Here is a 22,922-nt window from a genome sequence, read left to right on the forward strand (position 1 = left end):
GCCCCCCGCTGTGATCAGGGTGCCCACATGATCTCTTCTCAAAAGAACTTTGTCTTCTGTACCCTGGAGCCTGTAGTGGGTGTGGTCTTGCAAATTCCTGAGATGCCCTTGAGGCATCTTTCCCATGTTTCTGTGCTAACTATCTAGCGTCTCTTTAGGGGCTGTAATCTCTTCAACCAAGCACAACTTCCTCCTCTCCAGCTTTACGTGCACTTTTCTGGTCAAGCTGCAATTTTTTTAAAAAGTTTATACTTATTTATAATCCACTAGGATAAATACCCATTTTATGCAGCTGTTCCCTTTAATTCATTTTTTTTCTGAAATAAGTACAAAAGACCAATTTAAAATTGAGACAAGCATTTAAAGGAAAATCTTTTGACTCAAAGTCTGAAAAAAAAACTATAAATGGTTCATTTTTACCACAAGAATTGGTTTTTATACAAAATATAAAGAATTTTACACTATAAACAAAGACTTCTGGGCTGGGGCTGTAGCTCAGTGGCAGAACGCTTGCCTAGCATGTGTGAGGCACTGGGTTCGATCCTTAGCACCATATAAAAATAAACAAATAAAATAAAGGCCTGCTCTCCAAACACAACTACCAAAACAAAAATTAAAAAAAAAAATCCAAAGACTTATGTATATGTATTTAAAATAAGAATTCTATCTGCTTTTTCCTCCAATTCTTCTCAAGCACAAAGCATACATACTCAAGCCAGAAAGCTAATGACCTTAATGGGCAGAGTGTTTCAGAATAAACCTTCACCCCAAATACATGTGGAAAGATTTTTTTTCTTTTGGCTCAAAGTTCAGAACATCAATAAGTTTCAATTTAGTTTCCCAAACTCTCCTATATTAACATGAAAAGCACACCAATGTCAAGCTGCAATATAAAAAAAAAATCCTTTAGTTCTGAGCTGGGCACAGTGGCACATGTTTATAATTCCAGTGACTGGGGAGGCTAAGGCAGGAGGATCACAAGTTTGAGAAGAGCCTCAGCAATTTAGTGAGGCCCTAAGCAATTTAGAGAGACCCTGTCTCAAAAACAAACAAACAAACAAACAAAAAAAAACTGGTTAGAGATGGAGCTCAGTGGTAAAGCACCCCTGGGATCAATCCCCAGTATAAAAAATAAATCCTTTAGTTCTGCTTTCTGCTCCTGACTTTCACAGTAAACCTGGCTAAAAATTGCCAGCAATATCCATGTAATTGGCTGAATGCTATACTGCTGGAAATTTCCTCTGCCATATTAATTAGTTCGTCACTTTTAAATTCAGTCTCATACAAAGACTCAGGACATGTAGAACATTTCTTTGCCAGACTGTAACACAAATGGCTTCTAGTCCAATTCCTAAAGGTTTTCATTTCCCTCTGAAACCAAACAGTTGACATTTCTATGAGCATTCTGTTCTGAGTGCCACCAGAATCACCCATTAAGCTCTGCTTACAATATTCTAAAGCTTTTCTGGTTTGCATCTAAACTTTCAAAATTCCTCCCACAAACCAGCTACAAAGGCTTCTGAACTGCATAGTCAGGTTGGTCACAGCAATGACTCCTCTTCTTGGTACCAATTTGTTTTAGTCAACTTTTGCATCATTGTAACCAAAAACACCCATCAAGAATAACTTAGAGGAGGAAAAATTAATTTGGGGCTCACAGTTCAGAGGTCTCAGTTCATAGATGGCCAACAACAGTGCTCTGGGTCCCCAGTGAGGCAGCGCATCATGGGGGAAGAGCCCAGCAAGGAAAGTTGTTCAACTTAGGGTGGGTCAGGAAGTAGAGGGGCAGAGGAAGGAACCACAGGGAAGATGAACCCTTTCAGGGAACACCTCCAGTGACCCAGCCATACTCCACCTGCTTACTGTGACCACTCAGTCAATCCATTCAAACTAAGATAGACTAATTAGGTTCCACTCTCACAATCCAATCATTTACCTCTGAACATTCCTGCATTAATACAGGAGCTTTTGAGGGACACCTCATATTCATACCATAACAAGACTTTTTCTTGCTTTCTTGTGAGCAGTACTTTAAAAGGTATGCTCATTGTTAAATAATCAGAATCTAGTGGCATTATAACAGCAGGATAGCCTGTCACCTTGCTAGATATGGTGGGGGAGACAAATATTCTTTCATAGCACCTCACTGAGTAGATTTATTATTTATTCATATATATATATATATATTCATTCATTCACTTACTCCAATGTTTATTCACTAGGGAGGCCCGAGGCTAGAATTTCAGCTACCCATTAGGTAAGGTTCTGAGCTACAAAGAATGTGTGAACATCTGCATATCTTTTTAGTGGCTAAAACCATATTTTTCTCAAAATATATGTGAATCATTTTGAGTTTCATAAAAATAAAAAGCATGTATGAGGCTTTGGGTTTGATCCTTTATTTTTTAAAAATAAATAAATCAGATTTTTCAGTCCTGCAAGGGTACGAAGAAACCTATTTTGATGCTAGGTGATGTGCTAATAGGCACTTGGTTTTCTACGAATTTACTAAGCTATTGAAGTTACTGAAATTTAGAGCAGAAAACGTGTTAATTAATTTTAAAAATTCGAAGTACTGGGGATTAATTCCAGGGCCATTCTCTACTGCTAAGCCATATCCCCTCCCTTATTTACTTTTTATTTTGAGACAGGGTCTTGCTGAGTTGTCCAGGCTAGAACTTGCAATCCTCCTGCCTCAGCCTTCTGAGTCGAGTCTCTGGGATTATAGGCATGTACCCCTGTGCCTGACTTCCTAGAGGATGCTTTGAGTAAGAATCATAATCATCATAATAATTTTAGAAGAAAGAGATGGTAGTTCCTTTCTGGCAGCATTTGTTAATGATTAAGATGCCTATACGTTATTGAAATCACCCTGAAGAACATTAGCTGATAAAGATAAAACAATAACTTCATTGTAGTCTGAATATGTGTCAATCATAATTCATTGGCAATCCAGTCATTCAAGAAAATTCACAGGTGTACCAGGTGTGCACCCAAACAAGAAGTCTGCTCTGCCTTTAGGAATTCCACACTGGTGCCAGAGATAACAAGAAAATAAACAACTAGGATGCAGTGTGGTGAGTGCAACTGAGTCCGCCTCAGTGGGACTGAGGAAATACCACCTTAGTGAAATAACGTTGCTGGTGAGCTGAGTCCTGGCTACACCCCTGGGAAACTCAGATCCTGCTCCTCTTACCTCTTCTGTTGTTCTTCCTGATACTGTTGCCTTAACTCAGCTTCATTTTCTATTGCATCTTTGATCTTTTCCTCTAGTTTCTTCTTTGTCAAAATACAGGTATCTGTGAGACAGACTTTATGAGCTTGTTCCAATTTCTGCTGCAGGTCCAAAATCTTGAATGAAAAAAGTTGACAAATAAAACATTAGGAAGGGTATAATCTTTTTTTTTTTCTTTAGAATCAGGGAAACAGCATACGATCCCCAACATAGCTAACATACAGATATGATCTAAGGTAAAGAGTATAACTTTATAACTTTAAAATAAGTGACTTGATATTTGCCATTTGAAATCATTATTAGTATTCAATGTGTATGTATAAAAGAAGCTATCTCATGAAAAGAATCCTTCCCACCTTATCCCATTTCCTCCCAGCCTTCCTCTACCAAATAGGTAATCACTGTTATCAGTTTCTTTTGTATCCTTTCAGATATTCATTTGTAAATAAATATTACATAGTTATCCTTCATACATATAAAAATTTCATATAAATAATAATATGCTAAATATAATTATGCATCTTGCCTTTTACAAATAAAAATATACTTGGTGATTTTTTCCATATTATTTGTACATACAGTCACCTTCTCTTTTACAGTTACATACCATTCTACAATAAGGACATACTAAACTTATTTAATAAGCCCCAATCTTTTGCTATAACAACAACAACAACAACAAAACTCTATTACAACGGATGTCTATAGAATAAATTTTGAAGTGTGATTTGGTAGGACAGAATTTATTAGATATTAGTTATTGTTTGATGGATAATGCCAAACTGCCTCCATAGGAATTAGACCAATTTATACTTTGAGCAATAATGTTGAAAGTATCTAGTTTTTCCAGAGTGTGATTAGATTAATGAATAATACCTCAAAACAAAATAGAAGTCTCTTATGAATGAAGTACCTATTAGTATATCACCTAGCACTAATATCAGGTTCCTCAATATCCTTGTAGAACTGAAAATCTGATTTATTTATTTTTTTAAAGTTGTAGATGAACATAATATACTTATTTATGTATTTTTTATGCAGTGCTAGGGATTGAACCCAGGGTTTCACACATGCTAGACAAGCAAGCGCCCTGCCACTGAGCTACATCCCTAGCCCTGAAAAAACCTGATTTATTAATTTGAAAGGGTCATATATAATTGCATTTTAGAATATGCATGTTAGATCAAAAGTGTCATTTAAAACATGTTTTTGCTATTCAAGTTTCCTTTGAAATTTGTTTCCACTTTCTTTCTTTCCTCTTCTCCTCCTCTTCCTCCTCTTTTTGTGGCAGCACTGGGATTGAAACCAGGGGTATGCTAAATTACATCCCCAAATTTTTTTGCGGGGTGGGGGAGGGGGTACTGGGGATTTACCCTGAGCTACATTCCCCAGCGTTTTATTTATTTATTTTTGGTATTGGGGATTGAACTCAGTAATACTCAACCAATGAGCCATCCCCAGCCCTATTTTGTGTTTTATTTAGAGACAGGGTCTCACTGAGTTGCTTAGGGGCTTGCTAAGTTGCTGAGGCTGGCTTTGAACTTTCATTTCTCCTGCCTCAGCCTCCTGAGCTGCTGGAATTACAGGATTGTACCACCGTGCCCAGATTCCCCAGCCCTTCATATATTTTATTTTGAGACAGGGTCTTGCTCAGTTGCTGAACCTGGCGCGATCCTCCTGCCTTCACCTCCCAGATTGCTAGGATTACAGGCATGTGCTCCTGCATCCGGCTTCCTCATTATTATCATCATTTTATAAACCCTTGTTTCACCTGAAATTATAACTGTTACATAGTAGGTGCTCAATAAATATTTATTAAATGGCTAGATTTCAGAAGGATAGCTAAATTCAGATGTATTACTGACCCAAGAAGGAATCCTCTATAATGGTTTAGCACCATATTCCCCACAAATATTCAGTGAATGCCAGTGGATGGTAGCAGCCCTTTTCTAAAAGAAGGGCTTTCTGCATCAATCTCAGTCCTGGATTGCTGCCCCCATCCAGCGCGGCAACTGAACCAAAGTTACTCGAGTGAATTTGGAGTGATGCAAAATACCACAGAGACACAGAACACCTTGTTACATGAGCTTCAGGATGGCTTCCTCAGCTCCTGGTCTCAGGCTCCTACAAGGGGCCAAAAGAAAGAGGCTGACGAGGGGCTGGGGATGTGGCTCAAGCGGTAGCGTGCTCACCTGGCATGCCTGCGGCCCAGGTTTGATCCTCAGCACCACATACAAAGATGCTGTGTCTGCCGAGAACTAAAAAATAAATATAAAAAATTCTCTCTCTCTCTCTCTCTCTCTCTCTCTCAAAAAAAAAAAAAAAAAAAAAAAAAGGCTGACGAGAAAGAGGGATCTCACATTCTGGAGTTGGCTTTTATTAGGGGACACTGTTTCTTAGACCATTCTATCCAAGGGCTGGGGATATAGCTCAGTTGGTAGAGTGCTTGCCTCATATGCATAAGGCTCTGGGTTCTATTCCCAGCACCACACACAAAATCATTCTATCCAAAAACCGGCAAAGGGGTAGGATTACAAAGGAATAGCAACCCCACTGGGTAGCTAACCCAAGTTATTGTCAAATTGTTTTTCAAATGGTATACTAATTTATTCTTTCATCTAACATTAGTAGAGTTCTTGTGGGCTGGGGTAAATGTCATGGCTTTAAAAAAAAAAGTCCCTATTCCATCAAATACTCAAATACTCATCAATATTTAGTACCACATTTAAACATTTTACCCATTTTTTATCAATTTCACCAATTAATTTTTTAAAAGAAGTTTATTTATTTTTTTTAGTTATAGATGGACCTTTATTTTATTTATTTATATGTGGGGCTGAGAATCGAACCCAGTGCCTCACACATGCTAGGCAAGCACTCTGCCACTGAGCCACAATCCCAGCCCTGAAAAATTATTTTTAATGGAGTAAAAACATACATATGGGAAAGTAACATACATGTACATGTTAAGTAACATACATGTCTTAAGCATGTATGTTCAGTGCCACAGAAGATTCTCTTGTGTCCCTCCTACTTAACATAAAGATGAGGAGGAGGACTATCCCACCTCTGTAGCTTATTTATTTATTTGGTACAAGTAATTGAACCTAGGGGCACTTTACCACTGAGCTACATCCCTGGTCCTTTTTATTTTTTGAGACATGATCTTGCTAAATTGCTCAGGGCCTCACTAAATTGCTGAGGCTAGCCTATAACTTGTGATTCTCCTACCTCAGCCTCCCATCACTGGGATTACAGGTGTGTACCATGACACCTGGCTGTAGTTTAGTTCTGTTCTTGAATTTTGTATAATTAGAATTGGGTGTGTGTGTGTGTGTGTATGTATGCGTGTGTGCATGTGTATGTGTGTATGTGTACTACGGGTTGAACCCAGGGGTATTTTACCGCTGAGCCACATCCCCAGCCATTTTTATTTTTTATTTTGAGATAGGGTCTTGCTAAGTTGATAAGGGCTTTGCTAGGTTTCTGAGGCTGGCTTTGAACTTGCAATCCTCTTGTCTTAGCCTCTTAGTTGCTGGGATAACAAGTAGGTACCACCACACCCAATCTTAGTATGAACCCTTTTGTATTGTATTTATTTTTTTAATTTAACATTTGATTTATTTAGTTTAATTAATTCTGCTTCCATCTTCTCTTTGATGTTTGCTTTATATGTATATGGCTGATGAAAAGATCTTTTATCTAAGGCTTAACTCAGACAAAGCGGCACATGTCAATGTGCAACTGCTATATGCTACTGCCACCTGGTGTTAGATAACCTAAAATGCAGGGGCAATGTTCCCAAATGGTTCAATTCCTAACAAGAATTCTTGTAAAAATTCCAAAATAGAAACCACATAAACAGTCAACCCAAATGAGAGGAAAATAAATAAGCCCTTTAAAATCTGACAACATAAACCAAAGTGCTATGGGCTCAGTCAGTTCTTTAAATTCACATTATTACTTTAATGAAAATTTTAAGTTCGTGGAGTTTTTAAAAACATGAGATTTGCTGGAATCGTAATAGCAGTTAAAATCAAAAGAAGTAAAAATGGAGGGAGAGAAAAAGGAAAAAAAATTAGGATTCTATCCAGTTTGAAATTATCTATTTTTTGAAATCCTTGAGGAAACAGCATTCCCGTGGTGGGATTCAGAGCAAGGCTGTTGGTTAAGGATAATTACCTTTTCCTCTGCACTGGCAACTTTAGATTTCTCCTGAGCCAGCTTTTCCTGCAGAAGGTTCTGCGATTTGAGGCTCTGAGCCTGCTTCAGTCCTTCCAGCTCTAGTTCTCTGATCTTCTGCTGACAGTGCTTCCACTCTGCAGTGAGCGAGGCGTACATCTTTGTGCTGTCTAGTAACTTCTGGTGGGCCTGCTTTTGTTCGATTTTGATCTAAAGGTGGGAAATAAATAAGAACGATAAGGTAAAAAATAAGCATGGAGTGAATGTGAATGTGAGCCCAAATAAGCAACTTTCAAAGGAGTTCAGTTCCCCCAAAGCCCATGAATACTGATGCCGCAGGGCTGGTGACCTGTCTGGAGCTGCCAGTCAGGAGTAAGGCTTGCCAAAGCTCATCTAGCCCAAGGTAGCTGGACAAAGGAATTTCCTCAAGAGTTTCTATGTTTCCAGAGCCTAAACATTTTCCATCCTTTCTTTAATCTACTCCAACACAGCTTTCATCTCTACTACTCAATAGAACCATTTTGCCATGGGCACTGAGTACCCTGTTGTCAAAATAAGCCCAATGTACAAGTGACCTCTCAGTAGCATATACTCCTTCCATTTCAGAAAGTCCCCCTGTGGGCATGGTGGTGCATGACTGTAATCCCAGTGACTTGGAAGACTAAGGCAGAAGGATCATAAAGTTCAAGGCCAGCCAGAAAGTTCTCCTCTCTTAGAATCTGATACCAGACTCTTCTGGTTTTCACTTACCTCTCTGCTATTGCTTCCTGGTCTCCTTTGAAGTATCTTCTAATGCTACCCCATCTCTCCTGCTGGAGTACCAGCAGGAGAGCGGATGATTCCAGGTTTGTTTCTGTGATCTGACGTCATCTTATGCTAATTACTGTCAAAATTAAATTGCTGGATTCTCTCCATATCTCCAAAGTTGTTTTTTTCCTGATTTTAGTAAATGAGGCCACCGTCCAACCTCTGTGCACGCAAGTCACCCTCGAGTCTTCCTTTTGCACCATGAGATGATTCCCATCATTTAGTACATGCTGCCACTCCACCTCCATGATTATTTTGCATGAATCTGTTTGGGTCATTTTTACCATTGCCTCCTGGCACTTCCATTTCTACTTCTATCTAATCTATTCTCTATGATGCGGGCAAAGCATTCTTTTAAAAGTGCAACTTGACCCTTTTTAAAAAATATTTATTTTTTGGTTTTAGGTGGACACAATATGTTTATTTTATTTTTATGTGGTGCTGAGGATAGAACCCAGTACCTCATGCGTGGTAGGTGAGCACCCAACCACTGAGCCACAATCTCAGTCCACAATTTGACCCCCCTTTTTTTGGTACTGGTAATTGAACTCAGGGGTGCTTAACTATTGAACCACATCCCCAGCCCACCCCCCCTTTTTTTTTGAGACACGGCCTTCCTAAGTTGCTGAGGCTGGTCTTGAACTTGTGATCCTCAGCCTCCTGAGTCTTTGCTTTAAAATTTTCAGTGCCTTCTGATTACTTCAGGAACAAATCCCAGCAGCTTACCAGGAACACTTTTTCTCTTCCCTCCTTATTGTGTGGTTTGTAGAAGAAGATCATCATGATCATTTAATCTGAAGAGATCTCCTTACCTGTGATATCCCTGTTCCCCACTGCATCTCTTTCCTTCATTGGACTCATCACAGTTTGTAACTAAGCATGCATCTATATATTTGTATATCATCCTTCTTCCCCATTTTAAATTCCAAGAGATCAAGGATCATGTTTTTTAATTCACTATTCAATACCCAAAGCCACTCAAAATGCCAGGGAGTAGGCTATTAATCAATACTTACTGAGCAAGTATTATTATTTTTTTCCTTCTGGTACTAGGGATTGAACCCAGAGGGCTTTACCAATGAGCTATGTCCCCATCTCTTTTTATATTTATTTATTTATTTGGTGCTGGGGATTGAACTCAGGGGCACTTGGCCACTGAGTCACATCCCCATCTCTATTTTATATTTTATTTAGAGACAGGGTCTCACTGAGTTGCTTAGCACCTTGCTTTTGCTGAGGCTGGCTTTGAACTTGTGATCCTTCAGTCTCAGCCTCCTAAACTGCTGGGATTACAGGCATGTGCCACTGTGCCCAGCTCTTTTTATTTTTTGAAACAGGTTCTTGCTAAATTACAGAGGCTGGCCTTAAATTTATAATCCTGGAGTTGCTGGGATTATAGGACGGTGTCACCATGCCAGCCTGAGTAAGTAAATGCATGATATTTCAAGGATATCAGAATCTAATAAGTGTCTATACCTGGCAAGGAAGTCTCACAGACAAAATTCCTGAGAGAATGTTCTTTGTCCTTGTGGGAAATAAGATTCTCTGGTCTCAAAGTTTTTCAGTTAAATCAATAGGGATTATATTTATAGTATCTTCCTCATGTGACTTCTGTGTATTGACCAATTAGATTCTTTCAAAATCCAAAAGCTAGTAGTGTTAAACTTCTTTGAGCATCAGTTTTTTTTTCATCTACAATATGGGGATAATAGCTGCTTACCTTACAAGATAGCCATGCAGCTGTGTTAAGTAAGACAAAGCAATTAAAATAACAACAGAGCCAGTCACTGACTTCCTTAACAAGATTCCCAAAGCTCAAAAAATAAAACCAAGAATCAATAAATAGGATGTAATCAAATTTAAAGGCTTCTGCAGAGCAAAGAAAATGGTTCAGAGCATGAAGACAGAACCTATGGAATGGGAGAAAATCTCTGCCAGCTGCTCCTCTGACGGGATTAATATACAGAATATATAAAAAACTTGAAAACTTAACACCAAAATACCAAATAACCCAATCAATAAATAGGAAAAAGAACTAAAAAGACATTTCTCAAAAGAAGAAACACAAATGGCCAACAAATATATGAAAAATTGTTCCACATCTCTATCAATCTGGGAGATGCAAATTAAAACTACAATAAAATTTCATCTCATTCCAGTCAGAATGGTAGCCATCAAGAACATAAATAATGATAAATGCTGGCGAGGCACACTCATACATTGTTGGTGAGACTGAAAATTAGTATAACCACTCTGGACAGCAGTGTAGGGATTCCTCAAAAAAAACTAGGAATGGAACTACCAAAGACCCAGCTATCCCACTCCTTGGTATATACCCAAAGGACTTAAAATCAGCATATTATAGTGATGCAGCCACATTAATGTTTATAGCAGCTCAATTCACAATAGCTAAGCTATAGAAACAGCCCAACAGATGAATGGATCAAGAAAATGTGGTAAACATACACAATGGAGTTTTACTTTAAAGAAATTAAATTTTGGCATTTATTGGTACATGGATGGAACTGGAAAATGTTATGCTAACTGAAATAAGACAGACTCAGAAAATCAAGTGTTAAATGTTTTCTTTCATATGTGAAAGCTACAGCAAAATAAGGGTATTAAATAGAGAAAAACTCAGATCTATATGTATAGAGCGATGTCATCTTTAAAAATGTTAATGACCATGTAAAAATGATCAAACATTTTATTAAACAGAATAGAAATGAATGTATGCAGCAATGGAGAAATTATACCCTAAGATCAAAATGCTGCCATATCATTGGTGAGTTTTATATAGGTCAACAGGAAAAATATCATAAGCTTGTCTTTTTGATATCACTCAAAAGAAAATTTTAGATCAAGTTTTAATAAGTTACTTATTTTCCCAGTGAAAACTCCCTTTTCCTCTGCCAATCTAAACCCCTTCACTCTCTCAATTTTTTTTCCTTCCTGCTCTTATTTCATTTTGGAGGACTGATATAGCTTTTGAAACATCACTGACAGGAACAAATCTATCAACTGTTGGCTTCTTCTCAAAAGGCCACTCGAACCCATTAGGAAGGCTGGAAGTTTCATTTCTAAGAACAACCTTGCCATGAAAAATCTCAGAGATAAATCCAATGAATAGGTAAGAATAAGGAAATCAAAGAAAAGAAGAATTGGAATATTTGGTGTATTGGATTAATTCAAAAGCATGAAGCCTAAGCTTCTCATTGTCAATAAAGAGAATGTGAGACATTTCACAATAAATATATTACCCATTGACTTCACAGGCCAAGAAAGCTAAAGGCCCTGGGTCCTGATGAATGGATTATCAAAATAGGATCCAGTACAATGTCTCAGTGTTGGTAGTGGCAGAGTGACACTCTGCCTGAAGTTCTGCAAGCCTAAAACATCCCTTTTAATATATCCACAGTAGAAGCATGCACAGTGTCTATAAGTCATACAAAAAAAAAAACAAACATGTAAATTGTGGTGTTTTCTCACAGTGGAATACTATACTGCAAAGAAAAATGAATGGACAATAGCTAAATACCATAACACGGATGAATCTCGAAAACAAAACTGATACAAGATTAATAGATATAAGGTGAACATACTGATTATATTTGTAAAATATTTTAAAATAGGCAGGGGCTGGGGAGGTAGCTCAGTGGTAGAGCACTTGTCTTCATGCATGAGACCCTGAGTTTGGTCTCCAGCACTGAAAAAACAAGGGGGGGGGGGAAACTTATTGATATTGTGTGGGAGTCATACACAGGTAGCAAGACCATAAAGTAATGTAAATGAGTTATTACCAAAAATTAGTGATTAGTGCTGAAGTGGGAAGGGAGTGGATCAGGATGGGAAAGGTACACAGGCCATGGTGTACACGGGCATTGTTCTATTTCTTGTCCTGGGTGGTGGTTACATGGATATTCATCTTGTAACCATGTAATATACAATTTTACATTTACATTTTATGCACTTTCTGAGTGTTAGATCTCACAATAAAATGGTTTACAGGAAATACACTGGTATTCTGATTTCTTAGCCTTGTAAGTATCCCCAACATCACCTAGAGAACCAGAGTTTGATGATCTCTGAGTGGATTTTAAGAAGTGAGCCTTGGGACTGGGGCTGCAGCTCCAGTGGTTGATGGGAGAGCACTTGTCCAGCATATGAGGGGCCCTGCTTTTAATCCCAAGACTGCAATACCAGCAACAACAACAACAGAAGGGACGAGGAGGGGCCTAAGTTTGCAAAGCTGAGGTTCCAGAATGACTCCCAACTGGGGAGAGTTACAATGTGGAAAGAGTCTATACCATGAAGAGGGAAACAGACCTGGGAGCAGATTTGGGCTCCACAATTTATTAGCTTTGCCACCTTGAACAGTTTCCTCATCTGCAAAACAGTTTCCTTGCCTGTAGGTATGTGAGGAGGTTTATAAGGGAAAAAGTGGACAGGCTGTCAATACAAAGTAGTTATTGTATATAATACTACTGAGATGCCTGGCACCATGAGGGAGATTTGAAACAAAGCAAAAAATATCTTCTTGCTTTACCAAGGTCTCACTGAGAGCTCTTCACTCCTGTTCATTGGTTCTACAAATATTTACAGGACATTAATCATAAGTAAGACATCATGACCTGTGTAATTCTGGCCACTGTACCTTAAGGAAGACATACTACTCTTTGAATATGTTCAGAATTGAACTTTTAAAATGGTCTAAGAAACATGTTTAAAGGAAAGGTGAGAATACAAGGAAATGTGTTAAAGATTTAGAATTAAGAACTACATACCAAAAAAGCCTTGAGGACATATGATCAATATTTAAAAACTCACCGGGCACAGTGGTACACACCTGTAATCCCAGCTACTTGGGAGGCTGAGGTAGTAGGGTTGCAAGTTTGAAGACAACTTCAGTGATTTATCGAGGCCCTAAGCAACTTAGTGAGACCCTGTCTCAAAATTAAAGATAAAAAAGGGATGGGGATGTAGCTCAGCAGTAAAAGCTCCCCTGGATTTAATCCTTGGTGTGTGTGCACATGTGGGCATGCACCCCCCCACACACATAAACACATATTTAAAAACTCATGAGGAAGATGAGGTGTAGCTCAGTGGTGTAGCACATTTCTAGCATAGATGGGGCCCTGGGTTTGATCACTAGTGTCAAAAACTTAGCCTCCTGAGGTAGTTGGGATTACAGGCGTGTACCAATGCACCTGGCTCAAACAATTTTTTTTAATTAATTTATTTTTTTGGTACCAGAGAAGGAACCTAGGGGTTCTTAACCACTGGGAAGCACCCCCAGCCCTTTTTAAATTTTTTTTATTTTGAGGCAGGGTCTCACTAAGTTGCTGAAGCTGACTTAGCAAGAGGTTAATAAAGACTAAGTTTTTAATATATATTTAGACTTGAACCATAATTAAAAGGAAGTACTATTTTACATGGTGGTTCATTTTGAATATTTATGTGATTCATAAAACTTTAGATGAATCTGTGCATGGCTTGTCTTGTTTTTAGACAAGCATGTTTGGGGGCTGTCCCCCTAACTTCTTGGTGCTCTTCTGTTAGGAAGAACAATTTTTTTTAAGGAATCAAATAAGTGCCTTTTATTTTTATTTTTTATTTCTTTAGAGAGAGAGAGAGAATTTTTATTTATTTATTTATTTATTTTAGTTTTCGGCGGATCGAACCCGGGCCTCACGCATGCCAGGCGAGCACGCTACTGCTTGAGCCACATCCCCAGCCCCAAGGAAGAACAATTTTGCCATCCCATGAATTTTACCTTGGCGTAGTTGACCTTTTAATTAAACCAATAATAATGAATACATCTATTAGGGATAAATAAATCTAGTGATAAAAAAAAAGTAGGGCAGGACAAGCAGGGTTTTGGCTCAGGTCATTGAGGTTTAGTAAGCACTAAAAATTTTAGATAATGACTTCAAAAGATTGTGTAACTTTGGGCCCACATCTACAATCTCAGCAACTCTGGAGGCTGAGGCAGGAGGATTGCACATTCATAGTGAGACCCTGTTTCAAAACAAAGAAGGAAAAGGGGTGAGAATGTACTTTAGTGGTAGCATGCCCCTGGTTCACTGCCCAATACTGCAGAAAGAAAAAAAAAGAAAAAGAAAAAGATTGTGTAACTTTAAAACTTTATTTTTGTTGAGAACTGGAGGAGAGGCCCACCCGCCACACTGTGGCCCAGAGTTCCAGAGGAGAAGCTCGCCTAGCACCTGCAGATACATGGTGAACCACCCCACTCTGAGGTTCCTTATTCACCAAAGCATGGCTCCAGCCCAACATCAGAAAATATATAGGCTTGAGGCTGTCACTGCCACGAAACTGGGATATCACCGCTTCTATCAAGAGACAACAATATGGACCTGGTAAGACGTCACCAAGGTCCCTGTGGGCCTGGCTGCACCAGAGGTTTCTCTACTAGGGATGCTCAACACCCCTCCCCCACTTTTGCAACTTTTTGTGCTATAAACTGTGCTTCTAGAGAGCTGGAGTATTGTCTTTTAACCAACGGATTTCAAGAGAGACAGTCCCGGCTGGTCTGAACTGTTGGTTGAACTGTTGGTTCAACAGTCCCAACAGTTATCCTGTTGCTGAGGTAACAGGGAGTCTTGCATGGGATTGCCTATCTCTTGTTTCTCCTATTAACAGCCAACTTCTTATGATTACCCTCTCACTTGTCATATAATCTAATACCTCCATATTCTCCTTCAGTTCCCCTTTCTACTGTTAGAAACTGTAAACCATTACGCAAACCTATTGACTATAAGGTAGAAGATAACCAAACTCATCACTTCTGATTATAGTGACAAAACTTTAAATGTAAAAATAGAAGCCGACTGATATATGGCTGCACTCTGGGTACATTGAGTGCTATAATATTGATCCCTCCCTTAAAAGTAAGGTATTGGTAACCTACAGGGACACTATAAGACAGTAGGGCAGAGGCTGTAATAACTGGGACCTGCACTGCAAGAGAGGAAGACTCATAGACATCATGAAAAAACAAGGGAGGAAAGTGCCCCCAACAAACCAAGATACCACAACAATAGAATCCACAGATAGCACAGTAGGTGAAATGTCAGAGAAGGAGTTCAGAATATGCATAACTGAAATGAGCAGATACAGGCAAAAATCGATCACTCCAACAAAGAGATAAGAGAGCAAATACAGGTGACCATTGATCACACCAACAAAGAGATAAGAGAGAAATATAGGATGCAAGAGATTACTTCAAGAAAGAGATGGAGATACTGGAAGAAAAAAAAAACAAGCAGAAATCCTTGAAATGAAAGAAACAATAAGCCAATTAAAAAAGTCAATAGATGGGCTGGGGATGTGGCTCTAGTGGTAGCGCGCTCGCCTGGCATGCATGTGGCCTGGGTTCGATCCTCAGCACCACATACAAAGATGTGTGTCTGCCGAAAACTAAAAAATAAATATTTTTTAAAAAGTCAATAGATAACATCACCAATAGATTTGATCACTTGGAAGACAGAACCTCAGACAACGAAGACAAAATATACAATATTGAAAATAAAGTTGACCTCACAGTGAAGATAGTAAGAAACGATGAACAGAATATCCAAGAATTATGGGATATCATCAAAAGACCAAATTTAAGATTTATTGGGATAGGAAGGTTCAGAAATTCAAACCCAAAGGAATGCACAATCTCTTCAATGAAATAATAGCAGAAAATTTCCAAAGTATAAAGAATGAACTGGAAAATCAAATACAAGAGGCCTATAGGACACCAAACGTACAAAATTACAACAGATCTACATCAAGACACATTATAATGAAAATGTCTAGCATACAGAATAGGATAGAATTTTAAAGGCAGCAATAGAGAAAAATCAGATTACCTATAAGGGAAGACCAATTCAGATCTCAGCAGATTTTTCAACCCAGACTCTCACAGCGAGAAGATCCTGGAACAACATATACCAAGCTGTAAAAGATAATGGATGCCAACCAAGAATCTTTTATCCATCAAAATTAAGCTTCAAATTTGATGATGAAATAAAAACCTTCCATGATAAACAAAAGCTAAAAGAATTTACAGCAAGAAAGCCTGCACTTTAGAACATTCTTGGCATAATATTCCACAAGGAGGAATGAAAAACAACAATGAAAATCTGCAAAGGGAAGAACTACAATAAAGGAAAAGCCAACCAGAGGAGAAACCAAGTCAAGCTAAATACCAAAAATAAACAAAAATGAGCAGTAATGGGGCTGGGGTTATAGCTCGGTGGTAGAGCGCTTGCCTCGCACTTGTGAGGTACTAGGTTCAATCCTCAGCACTACATAAAAAATAAATAAAGATATTTTTTAAAATGACCAATAAGACAATTCATGTCTCTTTCAACCCTTTTTGATAAACTTTTACACATAAAAATTTTAACTATAATATCATCTAATTTTTCAGGTTTTGTATGTTTTGTATTTTTTTTTTGTTTTCCATTTCTTTTCACAAAGTTACGCAAATATTTTCTTTAAAAGTTTTACCATTTTAGACATTATATTTTAATATATAATTAATCTAGTATGTATATTTACATTGCCTGTGATATGAGGTGAGGTATATTTTATTCTTTTTTTAAAAAAAAATGTTTATTTTTTTTAGTTGTAGTTGGTCACAGTATCTTTATTTTATTTATTTTTATGTGGTTCTGAGGATTGAACCCAGGGCCTCGAATGTGCTAGGTGAGTACTCTACTGCTGAGCCATAATCCCAGCCCCATATTTTACTCTTATAATTAAAAATCCATTGTTCAAGATTCAAGCATGAAAAAGATCCATCAGAGTAAAAATTGTTTAAGGTATTTATAAAAGTAAGGGCAAGGTTGAGGGAAACTAACAAATTTTGTGAAGCACCTTTCCTACCATAGACTTGAAGAGGTAGGGGGTGAAAGAAGAGAGAGCCATTATGAAAAACTTGTAGGAGAAGGAGACCTAACTGAAGTTATTCCCACCAAAAGCATGTTAGAAACCAACTCACAGTTTATTAAATTCTTATAGGGAGGAATAAAACACCTCCCTCTACTCTTGTATATTCTAAGTTCATCTCTTTAGTGTCCCTTTCTGATGGAACTCAACCGGAAACCACATAACATACGGTTATGCTACTGCATATGTCTCACCAAAAGGTGAAAGATGGAGAAAGGAACCAATATGGCAGCCATTGGTTACATGAGACTACTGAGTATTTGAAATGTGTCTAGTCTGAATGGAGGTGTGCTATGTGTTAAATAGACATTAGATTCCAAAGAATTACTAGGGCAAAGAAAATGAACATGAAATATCTTACTAACAATTATTTTCTTTGAAAATTATGTTAGTAATCCATTGGGTTAAATAAAAATATATTAAAATTAATTTCTCTATTTGTTTTTAAAAAAGAAGTAAAGAGGAACAAGGTTACACATTCTGTAACTTCACTGTAGTACTATATATCCATATTTATATGTTGTCATTTTTTATATTTGTGTTATCAAAATTCATATAACTATAAAACTAAATAGGGCAAATTGTACCATATATAAGTTATATCTCAGCAAACATGACTTTAAAAAGAAATCTAGTTGACGAAGTGTTTTAATAGTATTGAGCACATACTAACCACTTGATAAATAATGGTTATTATTATGATTCATTAAAACAACCAGCATCAAGCTGTTTCATAGTAGGGTAGGGAGGGGGAGTATGAGAGGAATAGATGAACTCTAGATAGGGCAAAGGGGTGGGAGGGGAGGGGAGGGGGCAAGGGGTAGAAATGATGGTGGAATGTGATGGTCATCATTATCCAAAGTACGTGTATGAAGACATGAATGGTGTGAATATACTGAGTATATAACCAGAGATGAAAAATTGTGCTTTATATATGTAATACGAATTGTAATACATTCCATTGTCATATTTAACAAATCAGAATAAAAAAATAAAGAAAGAAATAAAAAACCCTTTTTTAAAAATTTGCAGATTGCCAGCATATGTACCTTTTTCAGCAGCAGAGAAATGACTGCGCTCTGTCTTATTTAGTAGGTAACAGTTAAAGGAGGAAGTTATTAGATAGTTTACATTGTCCATCCATCATCATGGTGGACCCTATCATGAATTATGTTGAGGGATTTTCATTCCTATGTTCCCAGGGTCAGCTGAGACCCTTCAATAAAGGACATTCCTGCTAGAGTTACCTTGATGATTTCTTCCTGAAGCAAGCTATTATGCTGCTTTAAGTCCAAGTTCTTTTCTCGCTCAAATCGAAGCTCTTTTTCAGCAGAGTTGAAAAGAATTTGGAGGCGATGCAAATTCTTGCGAAGTTGTTGTACTTCCTCTACCGGCTCGCATTTTATTTTTTCTCCAGATGACAGATACTAAAGTAAACATTTAGAAAGAGAGTCAGGTTTGAATGAATGTTGATAAAACACCAATTCAAGCTTTTAGATCGAAACTGTTAGAATGTCATTAATATGTAAATAGTTTTGGAGTCAGTTTACCTACAACAAATTACTCTTTTACAGTTATGGCTACTTGGTAGTGTTTATGTGATTTCATAACTGTTCAGTAGAGAGAAAATATCAGACGAATTATGGGAATAAAATTTGTCAGGCATAGACAATTAACCTCATTTTTCGTGTCAGTGAAGGGAAAAGAGAAGCGTGGGTGATTTTGGAGTAAAACCCCCCTTTAAATGAAGAGCTCAGAATTAAGTCGGTGGGGGGCGGGGATGAGGTTTGAACCCAGGGGTGATTAGTCACTAAGTCACATCCCTAGCCTTTTTTTTTTAAATTTTGAGACAGGGTCTTGCTAAGTAGCTCAGGGCCTTCCTAAGTTGCTGAGGCTGGTTTTGAACTTGTGATCCTCCTGCCACAGCCTCCTGAGCTGCTGGAATTATAGGCATGCACCACCACATCTGACTCAGAGTTAATATGTGAAGTAGAGTGTGAGCATGTATGTGTGTGGGAGTGAGTGCACATGGGTCTGGCAAGAAGAAAGAAAATTTAGCCAAAGGCCTTCCGCTTCTAGCTTTCTTCATCTCTTCATTTTTGCTACCTGATGATTCTTCTCCAGATTCCACTCAACAGCAAGGCACTCTTTGGAAGTTGAAGAGTATCTACAGTATATAGCACTTATATCTCATTACCTTCGTCCTTTCACCTGTTGATGGACACTTAGTTGATTCTATAACATGGCTATCATGAATGACGCTACAATAAAATGGGAGTGCAGATGTCTCCTTAACATACTAATTTCAAGTCCCTTGGATAATATGCTCAGAAGTGGAACTGTTGGATCATATGATAAACTTTTAATTTTTTGAGGAACCTTTATAGTTCCCCCCTTCTCCATACCTTTGCCAACAAATATTCTGTTTTTTTTTTAATTTTAATAATAGTTTCTTTTTTTGTGTGGGGGTGGGTACTGGAGATTTAACCCAGCGGTGCTTTACCAGTGAGCCACATCCCCAGCCCTTTTGTGTTTTATTTTGAGACAGGGTCTCACTTAAGTTGTTTAAGACCTTGCTAACTTGTTGAGGCTGGCTTTTTTTTTTTTAATCAGGTTTGTTTTAACATAATTTCAAACTAAATAAACTTTCATGGCAAGTTTGGGTTTCTGAATGAATTTATTTCCTTATTTTAACCATTCAAAAGTTTAAAACAAATGCTGGCTATGAATTTGTTAAATGAAAGACTAAAGTATACTATAGTGGGAGTTTTGTTATATTTGAGACATACAGAAGTGGCTTGATGATTGGCATAATGTTTTGATTTGTATCTGAAATGTCTTCCAAAGGCCATCTGCTTGGTCACCAGCCTGTGGCACTATTGGGAAATGGGAAACCTTTATGGGGTGGGAGCTAGTTGGAGGAAGTCATTGTGGGCTTGCTGCTGCAGAAGAGCATCTTGGGACCCTGACCCTTCCCCCTTTCTCGCTTTCTCTGGTCACCATGAGCTGAGCAGCTTTGCTCCACCATATGCTCCCTGGAATGCTCTGAGGCTGGCTTTGAACTTGCGATCCTCCTGTCTCAGCCTCCCAAGCCGCTGGGATTATAAGCATGTGCCCAGCGCCCAGCTACTTGTTGGCCTTTTTTATGCTTTCCTTTTGACAAATTGTCTATTTAGATCCTTTGTCCATTTTAAAATTGGATTATTTGTTTTCTTGCTATTGAGTTGAGTTCCTTAGTTTGGATATTAACCCTTTATTAGCTGTGTGGCTTGAAAATATTTTCTTTCAATCCCTAGATTATATCTACACTGCGTTGATTGTTTCCATTGCTATATAGAATTTTTAGTCTGATGTAATCTTATTTGTCAATTTTGCTTTTCTTGCCTGTGCTTTTGGGGTGATAACCAGAAAATCTTTGCCAAGACCTCCGTATCAAACTTTTCCCCTAAGTGTCCATCAGTTGACAAATGTGGTTTATATAAACATATGACATGGAGAGCTATTTACCTTTAAAACAGAAGGAAATCCTTACACTTGCCACAACAAGGATGAACTTGGAGGACATTATGCTAAATAAAGGGAGCTGGCACAAAAAGAGAAATATTGCATGATCTCACTTATATGTGGAATCTAAAAAAAAAAAGTTAAACCCGCAGAAGCAGAGAGAACAGTGCTTGATAGAGGCTGGGAGCGGTGGTTGGGAATGCAAAGATAATGGTCAAAGGATGCAAAGTTTTGGTCAGATAAGATGAAAAAGTTCTGGAGATCTATTTACAGCATGGTAACTATCATTAACAATGATGTATTGTACACTTGAAAAACCACAAAGATTAGATCTTAAATGTTCTTTTTTTAATATTTGTTTTAGGTCATAGATGGACACAACACCTTTATTTCATTTGTTTATTGATATGTGGTGCTGAGGATCAAACCCAGGGCCTCACACGTGTGAGGCAAGTGCTCTACCACCGAGCCACAACCCTAGTCCCTCTTAAATGTTCTTAACACACACACACAAAAATATGTGGATGAGGTGATAGATGGGTTAATGGGTTTGATCAATCATTTCAATTCACATGCATATATTTACATATACACACATGAATACCACGTGTACACCATAAATATTTACAACTTTGTCAATTAAATCTTAATAAAGCTAAAAAAATACACACGTATAAAACAACAACACATTATCCCATCAGGTCTCTCCAGTGCAATAAAACTACCTGAATCAAAGGACTAATCATGTGAATTTTCTACAAAATGTAGGCACACACAGATTTGCTAAGTAGATAAAGAATTCAGTCTAAAACAATTTAATAGAGAGTTACCCTTGTCCTGATCCAGTATATTTCCTATCTGTGACTTTGTGAGAAGACTGTTATCATTTCAGTTTTATCTTGTTTGTGTCCCAGAAGCAACAAACACCTCCCCAAGTCCTGTTAGCCTTTCAGTTCCTATTTTGGTATAGTGAAAAAGACAATCTAGGGCCTGGGGTTGTGGCTCAGTGTTAGAGCGCTCGCCTAGCACTTGTGAGGCACTGGTTCGATCCTCAGCACCACCTAAAAATAAAATAAAGTTATTGTGTCCACCTACAATTAAATGTATATATATATATATATATATATATATATATATATATATATATATATAAAGTAGATAATCTTAATCAGTTTAATTGTCTTAGAGCTGCAAGTCTCAAGAAATCTAGAGGAAATTCTTTAATAGATTATAATGTAATTATTGAAAGCCCTAGTCTTAGAATTAGATACATCTGGGTGTCAATCCTGAATTGACCACTTATTAATTAAATGACCCTGGAAAGGACACTTAGTCTCCCTATATTTCTGTTTTCTCCTCTTAAAATAAGGATAATAAAGATAAAGGCTGGATGAAGTGATGGTAAGATTGCGCATGTCCGCCCTTCGCAGGGTACCTGACACTGAATGAGCACTCAGTAGCATCACCATAGCTGTGGGTGCCCTCATCTTCCATCTGCAAACAGCCTGGAGTGCCTTGATCACCACTTAGCTTCTTGTTTAACCATCACATAGCAGGTTTTAAAAGTCAATTTGTAATCAGCAGCCTACAGAACCATTTAACATCCCAAAACAGACACACAAGAGAAGCATCCATTGGCACCAACGAGACAAGGGCCCCCAAGTTTTAACCTGTTTTCAAGACTGGAAAGCGAGAATAGTTCTTAATGTATACATTTCCCAGTCTAGTCACTCTGTACCTGAGTATAAATGAAAATGATGTCTTTTTGCGGGGTGGGTGGGTACTGGGGATTGAACTCAGGGGGCACTCAACCACTGAGCCACATCTCCAGCTCTATTTTGTATTTTATTAAGAAACTGGGACTCACTGAGTTGGTTAGCACCTTGCTTTATATGGAGGCTGGCTTTGAACATGTGACCCTCCTGAGCAGCTGGGATTACAGGCATGCACCACTATGCCCAGCCTAAATGAAAAGGAGTTTTGAAGAAAGTAAGTCAGTCTTTGAAGCAGCTACCAGTCAGCCAGTCAAGCAGCCAATGTAAAGAGCCTCTATTTTTTCCCATAGTGTAAATCACTTCACTGGTAGAAAGTTATTGCAGAAGCAGATAAACTAGTCCAGGCTACTAGGAACCATGCGAGAGTACAAATGGGTCTTTTCTTGGGTCAATAAATGGAGTTAATAAGCCAATTACCTTCTCTAGAGTCTCAGAACTATACATTTCTTAAGAATGAG

General features: G+C 38.0%; 1 protein-coding gene across 1 annotated transcript in view; it reads right to left on the minus strand.

Annotated features, from left to right (window-relative positions):
* CCDC30 (coiled-coil domain containing 30) overlaps positions 1-22,922 on the minus strand; it is a gene marked incomplete at its 5' end in the record, with an annotated part of 126,155 nt that overhangs the window by 46,662 nt on the left and 56,571 nt on the right. Inside the window, 3 exons of the mRNA XM_081307518.1 lie at positions 3,197-3,351; positions 7,418-7,627; positions 18,433-18,612. Coding sequence (XP_081163644.1) covers positions 3,197-3,351; positions 7,418-7,627; positions 18,433-18,612 — 545 coding nt within the window. The remainder of the gene's footprint in view (positions 1-3,196; positions 3,352-7,417; positions 7,628-18,432; positions 18,613-22,922) is intronic.

The sequence above is a fragment of the Spermophilus citellus genome (genome assembly GCF_964194105.1).
Source record: "Spermophilus citellus genome assembly, chromosome: 9".
NCBI classification, from domain to species: domain Eukaryota; kingdom Metazoa; phylum Chordata; class Mammalia; order Rodentia; family Sciuridae; genus Spermophilus; species Spermophilus citellus.